Source organism: Hyperoodon ampullatus (assembly GCF_949752795.1).
Source record: "Hyperoodon ampullatus genome assembly, chromosome: 9".
Classification (NCBI taxonomy): domain Eukaryota; kingdom Metazoa; phylum Chordata; class Mammalia; order Artiodactyla; family Ziphiidae; genus Hyperoodon; species Hyperoodon ampullatus.
In genome coordinates, this window is record NC_136922.1 from 24852050 (window position 1) to 24874114 (window position 22065).

General features: G+C 45.4%; 1 protein-coding gene across 2 annotated transcripts in view; it reads right to left on the reverse strand.

Annotated features, from left to right (window-relative positions):
• Positions 1-16803: 16803 nt before the first annotated feature.
• EGFR (epidermal growth factor receptor) overlaps positions 16804-22065 on the reverse strand; it is a gene marked incomplete at its 3' end in the record, with an annotated part of 58946 nt that continues 53684 nt past the window's right edge. The window contains exons 23-27 of one of the 2 annotated variants that reach the window (XM_079712025.1): positions 20897-20994; positions 19258-19425; positions 18833-18880; positions 17804-17906; positions 16804-17165 (exon numbers count right to left, since the gene is read on the reverse strand). In XM_079712025.1, the coding sequence (XP_079568151.1) occupies positions 16804-17165; positions 17804-17906; positions 18833-18880; positions 19258-19425; positions 20897-20994 (779 nt within the window). Of the gene's footprint in view, positions 17166-17803; positions 17994-18832; positions 18881-19257; positions 19426-20896; positions 20995-22065 lie in introns of both variants that reach the window. The other variant, XM_079712024.1, reaches the window with a different exon arrangement.

The window sequence follows — 22065 nt, forward strand, 5'->3', positions numbered from 1 at the left end:
TTTAAGATATTAATCTGTGATATATCTCAAAGTTTTTTCTCCTTATATGAATTTTGATTTTATTTCTTTCTTTAAAAACTAAAAATAAGGGGATTCCTGCCCCCAGCATGCACCTCCCCAGAATGGTGCCCTGCCAACATCCCCAACAGACGTTTTCTGCATCCTCTGGGACCTGCAGGTTTTGAGGATTCCTCAGGGTCGGTCCAGGTCCACGCAGTCCATCCTCTCTGGCTCAGCAGCATGAAGTCCATGGGGTTTTACAAGGCCAGGACCTGGCTGTGGATGTGGGAAGCCAGCCCGTCAGAACACAAGAAGTATTTAAAGCATGTGATGAAGATAACAAAGGCTATCTAAGCGGAGAGGACATTAAAGTTGCTGTTGTAATGCTGTTTGTGTACAAGCCCTCCAAGACGTGTGGCTGACAGGGTCTTGGTGCTCTGGCCGAGTATCAGGCCTGAGCCTCTGAGGTGGGAGAGCCGAGTTCAGGACACTGAACCACCAGAGACCTCCTGACCCCACGTAATATCAATCAGCGAGAGCTCTCCAATAGATCTCCGTCTCAATGCTAAGACCCAGCTCCACTCAACGACTAGCAAGCTCCAGTGCTGGACACCCTATGCCACACAACTAGCAAGACAGGAACATAACACCACCCATTAGCAGAGAGGCTGCCTAAAATCATACTAAGTTCACAGACACCCCAAAACACACCACTGGACACGGTCCGGCCCACCAGAAAGACAAGATCCAGCCTCATCCAACAGAACACAGGCACCAGTCCCCTCCACCAGGAAGCCTACACAACCCACTGAACCAACCTTACCCACTGGAGGCAGACACCAAAAACAATGGGAACTACGAAACTGCAGCCTGCGAAAAGAGACCCCAAACACAGCAAGTTAAGCAAAATGAGAAGACAGAGAAGTACACAGCAGATGAAGGAGCAACGTAAAAACCCACCAGACCAAACAAATGAAGACGAAATAAGCAGTCTACCTGAAAAAGAATTCAGAGTAATGATAGTAAAGATGATCCAAAATCTTGGAAATAGAATGGAGGAAATACAAGAAACATTTAATAAGGACCTAGAAGAACTAAAGAGCAAACAAACAATGATGAACAACACAATAAATGAAATTAAAAATTCTCTAGAAGGAATCAATAGCAGAATAACTGAGGCAGAAGAATGGATAAGTGACCTGGAAGATAAAATAGTGGAAATAATTACCACAAAGCAGAATAAAGAAAAAAAGAATGAAAAGAGTTGAGGACAGTCTCAGAGACCTCTGGGAAAACATTAAATGCACCAACATTTGGATTATAGAGGTCCCAGAAGAAGAAGAGAAAGAAAAAAGGGACTGAGAAAATACTTGAAGGGATTATAGTTGAAAACTTCCCTAATATGGGAAAGGAAATAGTCAATGAAGTCCAGGAGGCACAGAGAGTCCCATACAGGATAAATCCAATGAGAAACACACCAAGACACATATTAATCAAACTATCAAAAAACAAATACAAAGAAAAAATATTAAAGGCAACAAGGGCAAAGCAACAAATAACATACAAGGGAATCCCCATAAGGTTCACAGCTGCTCTTTCAGCAGAAACTCTGCATGCCAGAAGGGAGCGGCAGGACATATTTAAAGTGATGAAAGGGAAAAACCTACAACCAAGATTACTCTACCCAGCAAGGATCTCATTCAGATTCAACGGAGAAATTAAAACCTTTACAGACAAGCAAAAGCTAAGAGAATTCAGTACCACCAAACCAGCTCTACAACAAATGCTAAAGGAACTTCTCTAGACAGGAAACACAAGAGAAGGAAAAAGCCTACAATAACAAACTCCCCAAAATTAAGAAAATATTAATAGGAACATACATATTGATAATTACCTTAAATGTGAATGGATTAAATGCTCCAACCAAAAGACATAGACTGGCTGAATGGATACCAAAACAAGACCTGTGTATATGCTGTCTACAAGAGACCCACTTCAGACCTAGGGACACATACAGACTGAAAGTGAGGGGATGGAAAAAGATATTCCATGCAAATGGAAATCAAAAGAAAGCTGTAGTAGCAATTCTCATATCAGACAAAATAGACTTTAAAAGAATGACTATTACTAAAGACAAAGAAGGACACTACATAATGATCAAGGGATCAATTCAGGAAGAAGATATAATAATTATAAATATTTATGCCCCCAACATAGGAGCACCTCACTACATAAGGCAAATGCTAACAGCCATAAAAGGGGAACTCGACAGTACCACAATAACAGTAGGGGACTTTAACACCCCACTTTCACCAATGGACAGATCAACCAAAATGAAAATAAATAAGGAAACACAAGCTTTAAATGATACATTAAACAAGGTGGACTTAATTGCTATTTATAGGACATTCCATCCAAAAACAACAGAATACACTTTCTTCTCAAGTGCTCATGGAACATTCTCCAGGATAGATCATATCTTGGGTCACAAATCAAGCCTTCCTAATTTTACAAAAATTGAAATTGTATCAAGTATCTTTTCCAACCACAACGCTATGAGACTAGATATCAATTACAGGGAAAAAAACGTAAAAATACAAACACATGGAGGCTAAAGAATATGCTACTAAACAACCAAGAGATCACTGAAGAAATCAAAGAACAAATCAAAAAATACCTAGAAACAAATGACAATGAAACCACGATGGCCCAAAACCTACGGGATGCAGCAAAAGCAGTTCTAAGAGGGAAGTTTATAGCAATACAATCGTACCTCAAGAAACCAGAAAAATCTCAAAAAAAACCCCCAAAAAACCCAACCTAACCTTACACCTAAAGCAATCAGAGAAAGAAGAACAAAAATCCCCCAAAGTTAGCAGAAGGAAAGAAATCATAAAGATCAGATCAGAAATAAATGAAAAAGAAATGAAGGAAACAATAGCAAAGATCAATAAAACTAAAAGCTGGTTCTTTGAGAAGATAAACAAAATTGATAAACCATTAGCCAGACTCATCAAGGAAAAAAAGGGAGAAGACTCAAATCAATAGAATTAGAGACAAAAAAGGAGAAGTAACAACTGACACTGCAGAAATACAAATGATCATGAGAGATTACTACAAGCCACTATATGCCAATAAAGTGGACAACCTGGAAGAAATGGACAAATTCTTAGAAAAGCACAACCTTCTGAGACTGAACCAGGAAGGAATAGAAATTATAAAGAGACCAATCAAAAGCACTGAAATTGACACTGTGATTAAAAACCTTCCAACAAACAAAAGCCCAGGACCAGATGGATTCAAAGGCAAATTCTATCAAACATTAAGAGAAGAGCTAACACCTATCCTTCTCAAACTCTTCCAAAATATAGCAGAGGGAGGAACACTCCCAAACTCATTCTACAAGTCCACCATCACCCTGACACCAAAACCAGACAAAGATGTTACAAAAAAAGAAAACTACAGGCTGATATCACTGATGAGCATAGATGCAAAAATCCTCAACAAAATACTAACAAACAGAAGCCAGCAGCACATTAAAAGGATCATACACCACAATCAAGTGGGGTTTATCCCAGGAATAGAAGGATTCTTCAATATCCACAAATCAATCAATGTAATGCATCATATTAACAAATTGAGGGATAAAAACCATATGATCATCTCAATAGACACAGAAAAAGCTTTTGACAAAATTCAACACCCATTTATGATAAAAACTCTACAGAAAGTAGGCATAGAGGGAACTTACCTTAACATAATAAAGGCCGTATATGACAAACCCACAGCCAACATCGTTCTCAGTGGTGAAAAACTGAAACCATTTCCACTAAGATCAGGAACAAGACAAGGTTGCCCACTCTCACCACTGTTATTCAACATAGTTTTGGAAGTTTTAGCCACAGCAATCAGAGACAAAATAGAAATAAAAGGAATTGAAATCAGAAAAGAAGAAGTAAAACTGTCATTGTTTGCAGATGACATGATACTATACATAGAGAAGCCTAAAGATGCTGCCAGAAAACTACAAGAGCTAATCAATGTATTTGGTAAAGTTGCAGGATACAAAATTAAGGCACAGAAATCTCTTGCATTCCTATACACTAATGATGAAAAATCTGAAAGAGAAATTAAGGAAACACTCCCATCTACGATTGCAAAAAAAAAAGAATAGAATACCTAGGAATAAACTTAACTAAGGAGACAAAAGACCTTTATACAGAAAACTATAAGACACTGATGAATGAAAGAAATTAAAGATGATACAAACAGACGGAGACAGACACCATGTTCTTGGATTGGAAGAGTCAACATTGTGAAAATTACTATACTACCCAAAGCAGTCTACAGATTCAATGCAATCCCTATCAAACCACCAATGGCATTTTTCACAGAACTAGAACAAAAAATTTCACAAGTTCTATGGAAACACAAAAGACCCCGGATAGCCAAAGCAATCTTGAGAAAGAAAAACGGAGTTGGAGGAATCAGGCTCCCTGACTTCAGACTATACTACAAAGCTACAGTAATCAAGAAAATATGGTACTGGCATAAAACCAGAAATGTAGATCAATGGAACAGGATAGAAAGCCCAGAGATAAACCCACACACATATGGTCACCTTATCTTTGATAAAGGAGGCAAGACATACAATGGAGAAAAGAAGCCCTTTTCAATAAGTGGTGCTGGGAAAACTGGACAGCTACATGTAAAAGAATGAAATTAGAACACTCCCTAACACCATATGCAAAAATAAACTCAAAATGGATTAAAGACCTAAATGTAAGGCCAGACAGTATAAAACTCTTAGAGGATAACATAGGCAGTACACTCTATGACATAAATCACAGCAAGATCCTTTTGACCCACTTCCTAGAGAAATGGAAGTAAAAACCAAAACAAGCAGTAGGGACCTAATGAAACTTAAAAGCGTTTGCACAGCAAAGGAAACCATAAACAAGACGAAAAGACAACCCTCAGAATTGGAGAAAGTATTTGCAAATGAAGCAACTGACAAAGGATTAATCTCCAAAATATACAAGCAGCTCATGCAGTTAAATATCAAAAAAACAAACAACCCAATCCATGAATGGGTAGGAGACCTAAATAGACATTTCTCCAAAAAAGATACACAGATTGACAACAAACACATGAAAGGCTGCTCAACACCCCTAATCATTAGAGAAATGCAAATCAAAACTACAATGAGGTATCACCTCACACTGGTCAGAATGACCATCATCAAAAAATCTACAAACAATAAATGCTGGAGAGGGTGTGGAGAAAAGGGAACCCTCTTGCACTGTTGGTGGGAATGTAAATTAATACAGCCACTATGGAGAACAGTATGGAGGTTCCTTAAAAAACTAAAAATACAACTACCATATGACCCATCAATCCCACTACTGAGCATATACCCTGAGAAAACCATAATTCAAAAAGAGTCCTGTACCACAATGTTCATTGCAGCACTATTTACAATAGTCAGGACATGGAAGCAACCTAAATGTCCATCGACAGATGAATGGATAAAGAAGGTGTGGCACATATATACAATGGAATATTACTCAGCTGTAGAAAGAAACGAAATAGAGTTATTTGTAGTGAGGTGGATGGACCTAGAGTCTGTCATACAGAGTGAAGTAAGTCAGAAAGAGAAAAACAAATACCGTATGCTAACAAATATATATGGAATCTAAAAAAAAAAAAGGTTCTGAAGATCCTAGGGGCAGGACAGGAATAAAGACCCAGATGTAGAGAATGGACTTGAGGACACTGGGAGGGGGAACTGTAAGCTGGGATGAAGTGAGAGAGTGGCATGGACATGTATACACTACCAAATGTAAAATAGATAGCTAGTGGGAAGCAGCCGCATAGCACAGGGAGATCAGCTCGGTGCTTTGTGACCACCTAGAGGGGTGGGTCAGGGAGGGTGAGAGGGAGATGCAAGAGGGAGGGGCTATGGGAAATATATGTATACATATAGCTGATTCACTTTGTTATACAGCAGAAACTAGCACAACATTTTAAAGCAACTATACTCCAATAAAGATGTTAAAAAAAAAAAAAAAACCTAAAAAAAATTTAGGTGGCCGTGTTGCCAGTCGTTTTCTTCATGGCTTTGGAGTTATGTTGTTATGCGTCAGCATCACCTTCCCTGAGATTCAAGAATATCCACATACATTTTACCCGATACTTTGATTGTTTTGATTTTTAATCTTTAGATCTTTAGTCCATCTGGAATTTGAAATAGAGCTCTAATTACTTTTCTAATTAATTTATTTATAATTAAATGTATAAAAGTTTTCTCCAAAATCATTCATTGGGGAGCCTTTTATTCCTCCACTATCTGGAAATGTCATCACTATCACATGCTATACTTCCATGTACACGTCTATTTCCAAAAATTCTAATTTTTTTCCATTAATTATTTCCTGTAGCTACATTGGTCCTATGCAGCATTAATTATTTTATTTTTATGTACTGTATTTTTATATCATTGATATCACTACTCAATTGTTTTCCAAATGTTCCTGGCTACTGTCGTGTGTTTTCTTTTTTGGATTCCAAATTCTAAAACTTCTACTTCCCAAAATAATGATTGAAATTTTCAGTTGACTTTATATAATAATTAGGAGAGAATTGGTATTTTACAAGATTAAGTCCTCATATCCATGAATACAATATATCTTTTAAGTCTTCTTTTATGCCTCAGCAAAGTTCTGTAGTTTTTGTTTTCATACTGTTCTTGCACATTTAAGTTTATATTCAGCTATTCTGTAGTTTTAGTGCTATTTTAAATGGGATTCTTTTCCATTACATTGTCTAATTAATGATTGATGGTATGCAGGATTAATGACACTTACAGATGGCCACCCTACTGAGTTTTCTTATTTTATTAATGTTGGTTAATAATGTTTTCAGCCAGTTGTTTGGGGTCAGCAAACTTCTTCTGTGAAGGGGCAGATAGGAAATATTTTTGGCTTTGCAGGTCATAGGAGCCCTGTTGCAGCTACTCAAATCTGCCACTGCAGTGTGGAAGCAGCCGTAGGCAATAAAGGAATAGATGAGACCATGTTCCAATAAAACTTTATTTACAAAAACAGGTTGCTGGCTGGATTTGACTATTGGGCATGGGACAGGGTTTGCTGACCATATTCTAAGGATGCAAATATATTGTATATGAATAATATGCTTTTCCTTGTCTCCAAAACAGTGGATTTCAGAAGAGTGTTGAATAACAGGCATGATAAAAGTCACTCTTGTCTTGTTCTTATTTAAGGTGTTGGTATCTCACCATTAAGTTCAATGTTTCTTATTAAATTTTTGGCAGATATTTTTACCCAGTTAAAAGTGTTTTCATCTATTCCTAGGTTACTAAGAGATTTTAACAGCAGTGTGATTGAATTTTAGCAAATGCCATGTATCTCTTAATATTCACATTTTCCCTATTATTTCTTCATGAATATAAACAAAATATCTTATAATGAACTGTCCTTGAATTAATGGAAGAAATGATTCCATTTCCTATATTTCATTAAGGATTTCTATATCTGCATTGATAAATGAAGCCGTAATTTTCTGTCTGTAATATTTCTTTGATCTTTTAGTACTATTCTAACTTTTGTAGAATGAATTGGGAAACTTCCCATCTTTTTTTATGCTCTGAAATATTTTAAATGATATCAAAATTAACTATTCTTTGCAGGTTTGCTAGAACACGCAGAAATTATTTGGGTTTAGTGAACTTTTTCAGTGATGGGCTGTGCCATTTCCCTTTCCTCTGTTACTCATTGATCTTTATGAAGCAGGGTCCTCCCAGCACCTCTTTGTCCCCAGTGGCTAAAGCCTGTATGCTGCGTGGGATCCATTCCACTTAGACTTGCTCTTGTGGAAACTGGTCAGCCGAATGGATGTGAGAGCAGAAGAAACCTGTCGTAGGTTAAAATATCTCCCCCATTTCTGCTTGAGTTCCGGAATGGTTAAATTATACAATAAGGAAAGACAGAGGAGAAGCAGAAAAGGCAGAAAAGGCAGGCTCTTTACAGATAAAATAAGTGGTAAGGAGAGGCCCTGAGCCACTCCGGGGTAGAAAAGAGGGAGGGTACCCCTCCAACTTCTACTTCCACCCAGAGGGAGCAGGGATGGATTTTTAAAGGGCATCATTGGTTCAAGGAAAGAAGGGATTTTGCACTTTGGAAAATTCGATGGGCGTTTAAGGCTCCTGTAAACCTTGGGCTTTTCACTCCCTGCTGAGTTGTCAGGTTGCCTTTGCTGGGGCCACACCAGCTTCAGCTCCAGGTGTTGGGGACCCTGGGTTGTAGTGCTCTCTAGCTCCCTCCCCCTTACCACCCTCGGATCCCTGGATACATCCTTCCCTGGGGGCGGGGTAGGAGGTAGGCAGAGCCCCCCTGCAGCCTGTCCTCTGTCTTCATGCTCAGGTGCTGGTCCCCTAGGGATTCCTTGCCCAAGCGGCCCAGCTGACAGCACCTTCACGGTGCAGACCACCTGGAGAGGTGGGGGGCCACCTGCTGTGCGTGGGGCTGAGCCACAGGTGAGACAGAGTGGTTGACGCACGGCTCCCATCTGTCCTGCTCTGCGACCTGCACGCATGATGTGCCTTGACCGGACAGCTCTGTGCTTGGGCTCATCGGGATTGACTTTCAGGAATGGAGTAAAAGATGTGTTTTTGTTTTCTTTAGAACCTAGTATCCAGCTTTTCTAGCTCAGTGTCCAGGGCAGGAGGAAGAGGCTGCAGGGAGAACCAGTAGCGGGACCTCAGTGTGGACCTGGCCGTCCTCGCACTGCTGAGTCTCCCAGGGCGCCATGCCTGCCTGGTGGGCCGGAGGGCGAGGCTCCTTCAAGGCACACATTTACAAACTACAAATGGATGCCCTCAGGCTCTTTATTATATTTTGTTTATTGTATTTTTGAGACCAGGGCAAAAATTAGATGTGATCTTACGGCTTTTCTACCCAGGTTTTCAAATGTCCTTTCCCGGGTGTGAAGGAAGGAACTGGATGGCCTGGAGGACGAGCCAGGATACGACACAGCCTGGAGAACTGGCCTCAGGAGGACTTGCCCACGCCCTGAACAAGCAGAAAACCCAGGGGAGAACCGTCTCCTCATTTTTTTCAAACCCTCCTATTCTTGGGAAAGCTTTTCTCTTCCCAGAGAGCTGTGATGACTTTGCCTTTGGGATTCCAACGGCAGAATCCCTTCAAGCTGAAACCCCATGTGCACTGAGCTTCAGCTAGGGTTCTGGGGGCAGGGTCGGGGGAGAGTGGGGTGCTGCTGCGTTTGCCCTGAGGTGGGGATGGAAGCCACGACCTTCCCTTGGGGGTGACCTTTCAGGCTCCAGGCAGCCGGGGCCCCAGCACTGTCCCTTGTCTGCCTCACCCTTCTCTCTGTGAGGGTTCAGCCCTGATGGAAGGCTGTGAGCTCTAAGAGGCCCAGGGCAGCGAGCACACTAGGGCCTGGGGGCTCGGGAGGCCAGGAGGCCAGGGAGGCCTGGGGGTCCCACGGTGACCCCCCGGAGAGATCCCTGGATCCGCTTATGCCTCCGGAACCCAGTTATCCTGAAGTCCTGCTGCCACCTGAATGACAGATCCCCCTCAGCCTGTCCTGCACGTAGGGGATAAATGGTCTTCGGGATGCACCACACCAAACAAAGCTGCATCTACGCGGCCAGCATCAGGGAGGTTGTGACACGGGGAGCCTGGGCGGTGGCCTCGGGAGGGTGGCACGGCTCCGGGTGACTGCTGCCCCCTGCCTGGGTGCTGCCCCCCCACCACCTGCTGCCCCTTACGGCCAGTTCAGATGACCAAACCCCTCCGATTCCCTGAGCCGCTCAAGGATTTAATCTCAACACAGCATCTTCCCTCAGTGCTGCTGGTTTCCTCCACGGGCAAGTGAGGAAATGGCTCAGGGCGGGCAGGCAGGTCTTCCCTGTGGTACGGGGGGTGATGGGGAGAGAGTTGGAGCAGCTGGGCCCGACCCCCAAGCACAGGGTTGTGGTTTGTGAATGTCTCTTTCAGTGTTTATTACAGAGCAGAATCCCAGCAACAAACTTCTGGTGTCCCGAGGAAACACAGCCTTGCTACAGACTCATCTCTTCCGCAAGGAGGCCTCTCTCTTGGAGGAGATCTGGGAAGGGGAGATCTTGGGAGGTGTGCCCTGCACAACACGGCACTGAGACGGCTGCACTCGCTGAAGCGTATCAGGCCCTACGGTATAGACGGCGGAAGCGGGAAGGCTGGGGAGCAGAGGGCACACGGTAACTCTCTGTAATTTCTCCTCAGTTTTGCAGTTGTTGAAACTAAAACTGCTCTAAAAATAAAGTTTATTAATGAACGTTAAAAAGTTGTCAGGAAAGAACATCTACAGTAGGTCAGGTATGACTAATAACTAATATCAACACTGCATTAACAAGAATGCAATATTATTTTTTATAAGTATGAGTAACAAACAATGAATAGTATACATCTAATTTTTTAATACTCCATATACAATCAACATGTTTTGATCAACAGTGTAAACCATATAAAAGAAAATCTTGCTTTCCATTTGTACAAATATTGCTTTCATCATAGCAAAACTTTACAATGTTAAAACGTACCATATATAGAGGCTATAAAAAGTATTGGCTTGTTTCAAAACGAAGTTATTGGTGTCTGAGGCTAATCAGTTACATCATCACCTCTAATATCAGTCATCAGATCCATAGCATGTCTTGGTTTCCAAGAGTTTATATTATACAGCAAGATTAGCCAAATTAAGTCAAAAGGGTTTCTTTTTTTAAAAAAATAAATAAGTAAACGCACCTAAAAATGTGTAGTTTTATCTACCAGGTGATAGAGTGGGGATTTTTAGTACTTCTGCTGGCAATTCAGATAGGAATGTGTAGTCTCGGAAGGCATACTGTGCTTGTGGAAGAGAAAATAGTACTAATTGCTTCAGTTTTTATCCCGGATGTAATATATAAAAAAAAATAAGACGTGTTTCTTAAAACAAGCATCCTCTCGTTGGCTCTGGTTTTTACAAATGCCATCCAACTACTCCTGCAATCTCCTTGCCGGCTCCCTCTGTGGCTAACTGCTTCCTTTCTCCCTGGGCGATAAAGAATGCAGAGCAGCTCCGGGCAGGGCAGCCAGCTGGTTGCACAAGCAGCAAGGATGCTCATGATCAGTCCACGTTTAATGGAAGACATGGAAAAAAGTGGTCTGTTCTGTATTTCCTTTCGGCCCTCTCCCCTCTAGTGCTTGGGCACGTGCCCTGGACCCTGCCCGTCCATCCAGGTTCCTGATGCTCAGCAAGTGATGCTGGGTTTTAAAAAAAATTAATTAATTTAATTTATTTATTTTTGGCTGTGTTGGGTCTTCGTTGCTGCGCACAGGCTTTCTCTAGTTGTGGCGAGTGGGGGTTACTCTTCGTTGCGGTGCAGAGGTTTCTCATTGCGGTGGCTTCTCTTGTTGCCGAGCAGGGGCTCTAGGCTCGCGGGCTCAGTAGTCGTGGCTCATGGGCTCTAGAGCGCAGGCTCAGTAGTTGTGGTACACGGGCTCTGTTGCTCCGCGGCATGTGGGATCTTCCCAGACCAGGGCTCGAACCCATGCCCCCTTCATTGGCAGGTGGATTCTTAACCACTGCACCACCAGGGAAGTCCAATGCTGGGGTCTTTGTGCTTGGGACTTCTCTCAATCTTCAGGTGTCTACAACTGCAGAATCTGCCTGCAAGTCCACACACCTGTGGCTAATCCCTAGGCTGGTGGTTCTCACCCTTGGCTGAACATCAGAATGATTTTAGGAGCTTTACAAAGTATAATGCCTGGGTTTCGCTGGTCTGAGGCATGGCTGGGCCTCAAGATTTTCAAAAGCTCCCCCCTCGATTTCACTGTGCAGCCAGCGTTGAGAACCCCATCTCTAGGGTGCGGGAACGGCTTAGTTTGGAAGGCAGTTGGTGGCATTCATCAAACATGCTAAGCATTATGAGGGCTCTGCTGGTATTTCTAGTCTATATTGTAATTGCATATCAATTGTAAATACAAAAATAAAATACTTTGCATCAAAGTCAGACTGGGATAGAGAAACCAACAAAGTGCTCCGCTAATGTTTTTCTCACATTTACAGGGTCCCGTTGGCAGATGGGTGGAGTACAGCATGCAGTTGAAGTTGTGTATTAGTTGTAACAGTGATTCTTTCCCACTGAATTGCCCCAGAGTCAAATGAACCTGCTTCAGACCAAGAAACTAAATGTGCTTTCCACCTTTTTCTCACTTTATAGATATAAAAACGAGTATCCTCTTCATCAGGATGACGACCTAGCCTAGCTCTGCAATGATGTTGTGCCTTTTTATGAGAGAGAATTTTCTCTTGTTTCAGTCAAATCCCTTTTAACAAAAATTTCAGTTTCAAATTTTGATTCTCTTGCCGTCTCTCTAAAGTAAGCTATTTCTTTTAGTAGAAAAGTGAGTTTTCCTATAAACATACCTTACAAAGTTCAGTGCTCAAAAAAAGTTACAAAAATAGGCTTACATTTAAAAATCTTGTTGGAATGTGTCTTTAATAGTAAAAAAATCTGTGCTCCTGATACAGCCGGTGTGATTGGTGATAGAGGTAGGGGTTTCTATTCACTAGGTTTTACAGCCCCAGCAAAGAAAAAACAAAGATCATTATGTTTGTAATAATGTGCTTGCCACCAGGAAAGAAATGCAGAGTAGATGTTAAGGGCAATTTCAACAGCTGTCACTTTGGGTGAGCAGCTCATTCCCTGCAGCAGGAGATGGATTTTTCTAGTACTTCTTAGAAAATGAAACTGTCCAGGGCTTTCTCAAGGCTCAGATTTGGGTATCTGACACTTTCAGGATGAGTTAGCTGCTGGTGACAAGGAATTAGAGGCTTCTGGAATGGCCACCAGTGGCTGAGTCTCCCCTGCAGAGCCTTTCCTTTACATGGCTGCTCCCCAAACTCTGGTGCTCGTCCGAGTCACCTGGGGGAGCTCTGAAAATCCCCGGGCCCAGGCTGCACCTGAGACAAATTCAGACCCTTTTTGGTTGGGACCCAGGAGACTCCCAAGGGCAGCCAGCCTGAGAACCACGACCTTTGTGCTTCTGCAATTCATGGTTCATGTCTGTCTGCAGTTGGGGCGGGGGAGGGCTAAAGCTCAAAATTAAGAACTTTCAACAAATACCTAAGCCTTTTCGTCAACTGGAATGTAACCTGCTGTCTCCACCACTGTGCTCCGAGCTGTAAAATCAGTGACAGCTTGGACCAGAGCAAACCTAGAGTTTGGAAGATTCATCTCTGTCTTCCTGAGGTGACAGAACAATTTTTCGTAGAGTGTGACAACAGGGACTCCTTAAAGATTATGTGAGAAGATGTGTGTAAGGCCCACTGGACAGCTGACCCTGGAATGACTCAGGTTGGGCGCTGACCCTCTGAGCAGTGGACCCGCCAGTAACTTTAGTAAGTCGGCGCTCTGGAGCCTCCGGTTCTTTATCTGAGGATTCAGCCAACTGGGGCTTGTGTAGAACTGTCACGTTCACTAGTGAAAAAATCCACGTCTAAGGGGACCTGCACCCATGTTGTTCAAGGGTCAGCTGTAAACGTTAGCCTCTCTTACTTCCCCCTGACCTGTGTCCAAAGGCCTGGTCTGGAGCTGAGCCGTGGGGAGGGGTTCCAGGGATGGCTGGGGAGGAAACAGAAGACAGGCTCTCTGTGGGACCTCGGGGCCTCGTGCCAACTAGGAGGAACCAAAGGGGTGAGCGTTAAGCCTTGAGGTCCGGCCGGTCAGAGCCACGCCATGGGAATCCTGGAGCCCTGGGAGCCCCCCTCCTGACCTCCCAGGGACCCCCGGGCTGGACTCAGGCTCTCTTGGGCTCTGAAGCATCTACAGGCCCCCCTGCACCTCCCTGGACAGACACATTGAGACCATTTTGGGAAACACAATCTTTTTTTTTTTTTTTTTTTTTGTGGTATGCGGGCCTCTCACTGTTGTGGCCTCTCCCGTTGCGGAGCACAGGCTCCGGATGCACAGGCTCAGCAGCCATGGCTCACGGGCCCAGCCGCTCCGCGGCATATGGGATCCTCCCAGACCGGGGCACAAACCCGTATCCCCTGCATCGGCAGGCGGACTCTCAACCACTGCGCCACCAGGGAGGCCCGGGAAACACAATCTTTAAGAGAATTTAGCAACTACATTTTACGCAGGAAAACTGAAATACAAAGAAGAAAAAAAGTTGAATAGTTCTTGCTGTTTTATTATGTTATAGTAAAGTATTTCAAATTACAAAAATACTAGGATTTTACTGCTACAATTGGACCAGCACGCTGTGGTCCTCCCTCACCATCTGTTTCCTGACAAATAAGTGACAGCAGAATGTGAATCGTTCTGTTTCTCAGTGCTGGATAAATAGTGGGCTAGAGTATTTCTGTTCTGAGGTGAATAAATAATGAAAGTGGTTTACTGACAAGGACATTTCAGATTCTTAAGAGGTGTTGTTTAACCTTTCCTCGGACCATTTTCAAATCCCCCATGGGGACGGACCCGAAGGGCCCTCGGGGAATGTAACTCCCAGGCCGGAAGGGGCAGTGGGCCTGTAGACCGGCTGCATGAGTGGTTCCTGCGGCAGATGCTTTCGTGGTTGAGGCTCCCTCTGCTGGGAATGCACTTTCCATTTTCCAGTGGCTGACGCCCTGGGGGTCTTTTAACCCAAGTCCACCACGGCTCCTCCAGGACCCGGTCCCCCTCACTCCCTGCTTTGTGCTGTCACGGTGCTGGGCTGACATGTCTGGCATGTGTCATATCGTTTTAAGGCTGGCATTTGTGAGTCGATTTTCTTCACTAAATTATGAGTTTTGTGGAATCACGGATTATGTTTTATTTGTTTATCTTCAGTACCTATGCCAGGCTGGTAAGATGTTCAAGGGTATTTAGAACACGATGTGATGGAATTGAATTGAATATAGTTTATATTTCCATTGAGACAAGATAAAATACTTTGGTAACAAAACTGGGGCCCTGATCCATCTCAGTCAATAAATAACTTAAAAGCTAAAGGAAAATCGTGTATGTGGGATGTGGAATGGGCGGCTGAAAATATTGTCTGAAACATTTCTTCCTGGCTGAGGTGGATGTTGACTAAGAGTGTCTATAACACTGTCTACAAAGAAGTGTGTTAACAGTCAGGGTGCGGGGACACAGGTGAGAAAATGCTGGTGTCCTAAGCAGCAGGTCCTCCAATTACAGGGAGTTATTATTTATTTTTTTTGCGGTACACGGGCCTCTCACTGTTGTGGCCTCTCCCGTTGCGGAGCACAGGCTCCGGACGCGCAGGCTCAGCGGCCATGGCTCACGGGCCCAGCCGCTCCGCAGCACGTGGGATCTTCCCGGACCGGGGCACGAACCCGTGTCCCCGCATCGGCAGGCGGACTCCCAACCACTGCGCCACCAGGGAAGCCCTACAGGGAGTTATTTTAAGGGGAAATTGTTTTCTTCTTCTCACATGCCTATAGATGTTATGAAGGCAGTATCATCAAAGTCAAATTTCATATTTACCACTTGAATTCCACACGACACAAACTGCTGTCTCTATTCTAAAGCGTGCCAGCAGTGGTGAGGGCGAGACATTTCTGCAGAGCTGCCCCAGGGCCTGGACCCTTCAGCTTACCAAGGGAAGGAGGAGCTTCGGGCTTGCTTGCCAGTGAGGGGCAAAGTACCCTAGGAGGAAAAAACCCTGGAAGTGAAATAAAAAGAAAACTATCTTCCATGAGTAGCTTGAACAAAATTTTTTTTTTGTCGGGGGGAGCTAAAAGTTGTAAGAGCAGCTTCGTTTTTGCAGTCTCCCGATACATGCCTGTCCCCCGACCCCCAAAGGACTTGATGTATTTCCTCTGAGACTCAAATTTGGGGGATTTGTTCCTTTTTGCACTGTCATTCCATCTCAATTAAAGGCAACTGGTCTGAATGCTGATGAATCAAATATGAGCTGATCTTGGTTATGTCCCCTCCTGCTGACAGGGAAAGTGTACTGAATTTCACAACAATGGAATGGAAAAGAAACAAATCTAATACTTGTAATTCGAAAACACTGGTCAACCAATGGAGAGTTACGTACCATGGAGACATGTATATAAAAGTAAGTCTGAGGAAGAATTCTACCCCCTCTGTTTCTTCCTTGCCCAGGAAGGGTTTCAAGTGGCTTATCCTCTTGCACCTGCCGTGATGTGATATAGTACCAATCGGGCCTGCTTAGGATCCAGAGGACTGGTTCGTTATTCACCTGTCTTGCAGTGGAAGAGTCTCCAAGCAGAGCCAATGGAATCAAGTGTTAGCTGGAAGACTGACCCTTGCTTCTTGGTCACAGGTGGGCCTGGGTCAACTCAGTGCCACAGGTGCTACGAGCAAGATTTTCCCTCATTGGAAAAGGCCATTAAGAGCAAAATCAATGACAATTAAAACCCCAGAGGTCCCCAAGCAATAAAACTCCTTAAACATATTTAGTGTTTTTCAAATATACCTCATTGAAAGGTGAACTTCCGCCCAAATGGACAACATTCTTTCTGGATGCCTTTTGTGGAAGCCTCACAGTCTGAAGACAAAGGAATGTCCCTGCAACTCCCCTAAGTGCATCCGAGTCGGGGGCACTTGTTGGCTGGAAGATGGGCTGATCACGGCAGATGTGGCCAAACCAGTCCATGGGTCCAAGAGTTAGTGTGAGTATGGCTGACGGGATTGAGTAGCTGCCGTGGCTTGGTCCTGGGGGCTGAAGGGGCTGGAATTTTTAGGGCTGAGGCCATCCTCCGTGGTCAGGCCCCAGTAAGGTCACTGCCTGCTGGCGCTGCCCTCAGGTATTCTGCATTTTCAGCAGCAGGACCCTTAAAGATGCCATTTGACTTGGCTTCCTTGGGAAAGAAGGCCTGCTGGTAGTCAGGGTTGTCCAGGCTAATTTGCTGACCGCCTTTCTGTGCCCAGGGGGCAGGGCCGTCGAGCACACCGTTGGTGCAGGTGGGGTGGATGGTGTTGAGATACTCAGGGTTGTCCACGGCATTGCTGTGGGAATTCTGGTAGTGAGGGTCTCTGCCTGGAGCCGGGTTTAGAGGCTGATTGTGATAGACGGGGTTCTGGACAGAACCCGCAGGCCTTTTGGGAATAGACTGGTTTACATATTCTGAAATTGAAAAGAAATAAGACGTAATCAGCAAAGCAAAGCATCAGCAAAGCATCATCGTAAGCAGGATTCCACGGCTCATTCTGAATCCGTGAATATTCTTCAATGAGGCAACGGATGACAAAAGCAGGGAAGCCTGGGGAGACGACTCTGGCTAAAATAAATTGAGTTCTTTTCTGTCCTTCTCAAAGCAATGGGCACGTTTATCTTTTGCCAATTTAAAGTCCTCAGAGGACAGCCTCCCTTGAGGGTGTGTGTGTGTGTGTGTGTCTGGGGATAAAGCTTAGATTAGGGAAATACATGTTTCACAGGCCAAGAATGGAGCCAGGAGAACAGAGATCAAATGTGTCACACACACCCACACATGCTCACACACTCACACATGTATATCTCTGCTGTTTGCCTCAAACTCTAGAAAATGTGCAGATTCATTCTAAAGACAACCTGGACAGGCCTTGAGCCCCTCAGAGACCCGTGTGCACGCCTAGCGGTTTCTGTTGATCGGCCTCTTCCTCCATCCATCGTGTCTGCACGCATGCCATGGGCCCCACCTCTGGACCAGCTTGAAAGCAGCAGCTGGCCGGGGCACCGGGGACGGGGGCTGAGGGGCATGGCTGCTTCCAGAGCGAGGCACTCACCGGGCGCTGGAAGGAAGGCGTCGTCTATGGTGTCCTCGGTCAAGGTGCCAGTGGGGTCTGAGCTGTACCGCTGCAAGAAGCTATCTTCCTGGAGGGGATAGCTCTGTTGGGGAGAATATGAGGCAACGTTACTCCAGCCAGTGCCACTCACTTCGGCGGGGGGACCAGGATCACCTGACAGCTCGTTCACCTGCAGATTCTGATTCAGCAGGTCTGGGAGAGGACCCGCACCACCCACAAGTGGCCCACAGACCACAGGGCAAGTGGCACGACCCTGGCCAGGGCCGTCCAGCAGGGCCTTCTGCAATGACAGACGTGGTCCGTAATCTGTGCTCGTCCACGTGGTAGCTACTAGCCACATGTGTGAGGAACTGAATTTTAAATTGTAACTTAATGAAAATGTAAGTTTAAGCAGCCACATGTGGCTGGTGGCTGCTACACTGGTGAGTGTGGGTCTAATCAAGGCTTCATGCATCAAGCAACAGTACCACCTGGAAGGTGGGCTCAAATACAGATGGCCAGGCCTCTCCCCGCAGATCCTGAGTCAGTAGGTGTGGGGTGCTGGCCCGACAGTTCGCATTTGTAACAAACTGCCAGGTCCGTGAAATGCATGATGCTGCTGGACCATCAACTATATTTTTAATAGCATTTTGATAAGTGATAGCTAATTGCTGGCCTTAGGGTAGGGATCAGACAATACAGGAAGGAAAATCACAGCTTTCTGGGTTAGGGTGGGCATGTTTTTTTTTTTTTTTTTTGTGGTACGTGGGCCTCTCACTGCCGTGGCCTCTCTGTTTGCGGAGCACGGGCTCCGGATGTGCAGGCTCAGCGGCCATGGCTCACCGGCCCAGCCGCTCCGCGGCATGTGGGACCTTCCTGGACCGGGGCACGAACCCGTGTCCCCTGCATCGGCAGGCGGACCCTCAACCACTGCGCCACCAGGGAAGCCCGGCTGGGCATGTTTTGTGTCTAATAGAGCCATGGTACAGAGCTGTTATTTAATTCTGGTTTATAGGAGTTGATACCTACCCCGTTTCTATCAACGCAAGCCACACTGGGAGTGTTGCTGCTGGCGCTCTGAAAAAGAATCACAGCTGTTTACGGTGCACGTGGGCGCCCACCCATCCCCACTGAGAGCAGGACGGGGGGCCTCCGGGAGGGGGCACAGTTAAAGGGGCTTGATGTCGTCTTGACTCCTTAGCTTTAGAAAAACTAGGTTTAGTTCTGATTTAACGCTGTTCCTTAGTGGACCAAAAAAGGTTATGATCCAGTTGCTGCAATGCAGTAAGATAATTAATACACCGAATTGACTCATGCTGATTTTGGCTTTACCATCTGGTTAACGTTTACTTCTTTGTCTCTACGTGAGTTCCACAAGATGGGTATCGTTTTTTGCTAAAACTCAAATCTGTTCAAACCAGGAGGCAGAGCTTGAGCAAGAGTGACTTTGGTACCAGAGAACTAAGGAGGGGCGTCCGGGAGGTGGTGGGGCTGTGGAAGAAGGCCTGCTGGGGGATGAGGTACTCGTCCGCATCCACGACATCCTCCATGTCCTCTTCATCCATCAGGGCGCGGTAGAAGTTGGAGTCCGTAGGGCTTGGCAAATGCATCCTCTCGTCCCCCTGGCACAGAGATTGTGAGACCGTTAGAAAGGTCCAGAGAGCTGCTGTTCCACACCCCTGGCTGTCGAGGCGGCTCTGCTATCGGCAGTTGCTTGCGTGTTTGCCAGTTTAGTTCTAATACACGCGTCCCCCTCCACCTGCCCCGTTCTGCGAAGTACAGCTCCTCCTTCCAGTTCCCCAGACCTGGAACTAAGACACTGAAAATTCCCTGATGTCTCAGGTCCTCAAAGGAAATGCAAACAGCTCAGGAGGAAAAAGGAAGGGCCAAAGCCACAGCATTCACTGAGCGCTGTGCTGTGTACAATGAGAAATACACATCTGGTCTTCTTCCCTGCTCCTGGCACGGAGCTCCTAGACCCCTGGAATTCTCTATGTGTCTCTTATGTTAACGAGGAGACTTCTGCAAGCACCTAAAGATGGGGGCTGGTGGCCAGTGGAGCCAACCATGTGATCACACGGTTGGAACTTTCCGTTTCACCCCTAACCTCCAGGGAGGGCAGGAGGACTAGGGGTCGAATCTATTGCCAATGACCAATGATTTAATCAGGCCTATGTAATGAAGCCTCCATAAAAACCCAAAAGGACGGGGTTCAGAGCTTCCGGGTGGTGAACCCCTGGAGATCCGGGGAGAGTGGTGCACCCAGACAGCACGGAAAATGTGCCCTTCCCCCATGCCTTGCCCTGTGCATCTCTTCTGTCTGGCTGTTCCTGAGTTATACCCTTCTATAGTAAACCAGTGATCCAGTAAGTAAAAAGATTTTCTGAGTTCTGAGAGCCACTCTAGCAAATTAATGGAACCCAAGGAGGGGGTTGTGGGAACCTTCTGCCAGATGGTCAGATGCCCAGGTGACAACCTGGATTTGGGACGGGCATCTGAACTGGGGGGAGGGGAAGCGGCCCTGGAGGACTGTGGGATCTGACGCCGTCTCCAGGTGGACGGTGTCAGATCGAGCTGAACTGAAGGACACCAGCTGGTGCTGGAGAATTGCTTGCTTGGCGGCGTGGGGTCCCTCCCCTCCAACGCACACACCCTGCGATTGCTGAGCAGAACCTTTAAGCGTTTTGCAAAGTATTTTGCATATATATTATTTCACTGAATCTTTAAAGCAGCTCTGCAAGCTTAGTTTTGTTAACCTAACGTTGTAAGTACAGAGTCAGGGATCTGAAGCCAGGTTTGCCCGACACCAAAGCCCTGGTCCTCCATGAGAGCAACATAAGGCTTTGGCTAAGGGGACCATGAAATGACGGGGAGCCGAGGGTGAGGGGCTCACAGGGATGGCAGATGGAGCTGGGGGCCCCACGGCGCACGCCACTTAGTCCACAGCTTGGGCTGTGCTTGTTCTAACGCACTGAGGATTAACGGTGTGACCTGCGAGACGGGGAGGCTGTGTCGGCACCGGACTGAGCACAGTGACATTTGGTGCTTATTAGAGGGATTTTCCCAGTGGGTGTGCAGCCTGGGATCTGGTACCTGGATGACAAGGTAGCGCTGGGGGTCTCGGGCCATTTTGGAGAATTCAATGATCAGCTCACGGAACTTTGGGCGACTATCTGCATCAATCATCCAGCCTGGGGAAGGAAGGAGGAAAGTCAGTGCAGTTGGAGCCCTGAAAGAAGTGACAAAGATGGCATTGCGGAAAGAAAGCACTCACGGTGAGATTCTTTTAGACAAATAAATGAGGACGAAACCTAATCTCTGTGACAGGTTTTTCAGTCTTGGCAAACCAGCACTGATTACTGTTTAAAGACCACGATGACATCACATATTTGAGTCAGAATGGCAATAACATGCTCTAATTTTCTGCACCTCCCCTTCCAAGGGCCAGCATTCCGGTGTCATCACCTGAAGTGACCCAGCAGCTGTATGATATGCTCTGCTTTCTGTGAACTGCTCTGACTGTTGGGCGCCCTGAGTCCAGTCTCTCAGTAAAGCCCTCCCTTGACATTCACCCTCATCCGTATTCACTCAGCAGTCTAGTAAGCTGGAAACCAGATTCGGTTCAGGGAAAATTAGGGACTTTCTTAAGAACCTTGGCATTCGGGAATTCCACACCCTGGTGCTTTCACTGTATTACACGCTGAAGCAATCACATGTGCACGTGACAGGGATGCCTTTCATGGGGGGGATACTTCTGTCAACCATGCCAGTGCATTTGAGTACCCAGTGATCCAAGTCTAGATTAAACGTGCTGAAGGAACAGCTATTGACTGGAAGTCCTCATGATTCCTGAGGGTTCTTATTTATTTTCTATCAGCAGGATGTCAAGCTATTTTGGGCCAGACTGCTATGTGACCTTACACAAATCATGTAACCTCTCTGGATCCCAGCTTCCGTGACCTAAAGCAAGGACGTTAACAATGATTAACTCTGTGGTCTAAAGTTCAGAAAGGCTTAATATTTACATTAACTCTATCACATTCCCTGTGCTACCTTCTGTATAAATGCTCATCATACATGTACTGTTACCCGCAGAGCCTACTGAATTTGTGATTCTGATGGCGCGGTAGTGTCACAGTCAAGCTACACACTCTTACTTGGATTAAAATGTTTACTTGCTACACTGCAGAAGGCCTCACATAAGTCCACTATCTGAAAAGGTTTATGTCAAAGCAGAAATGCTGATTCTATTAACCTCTTGT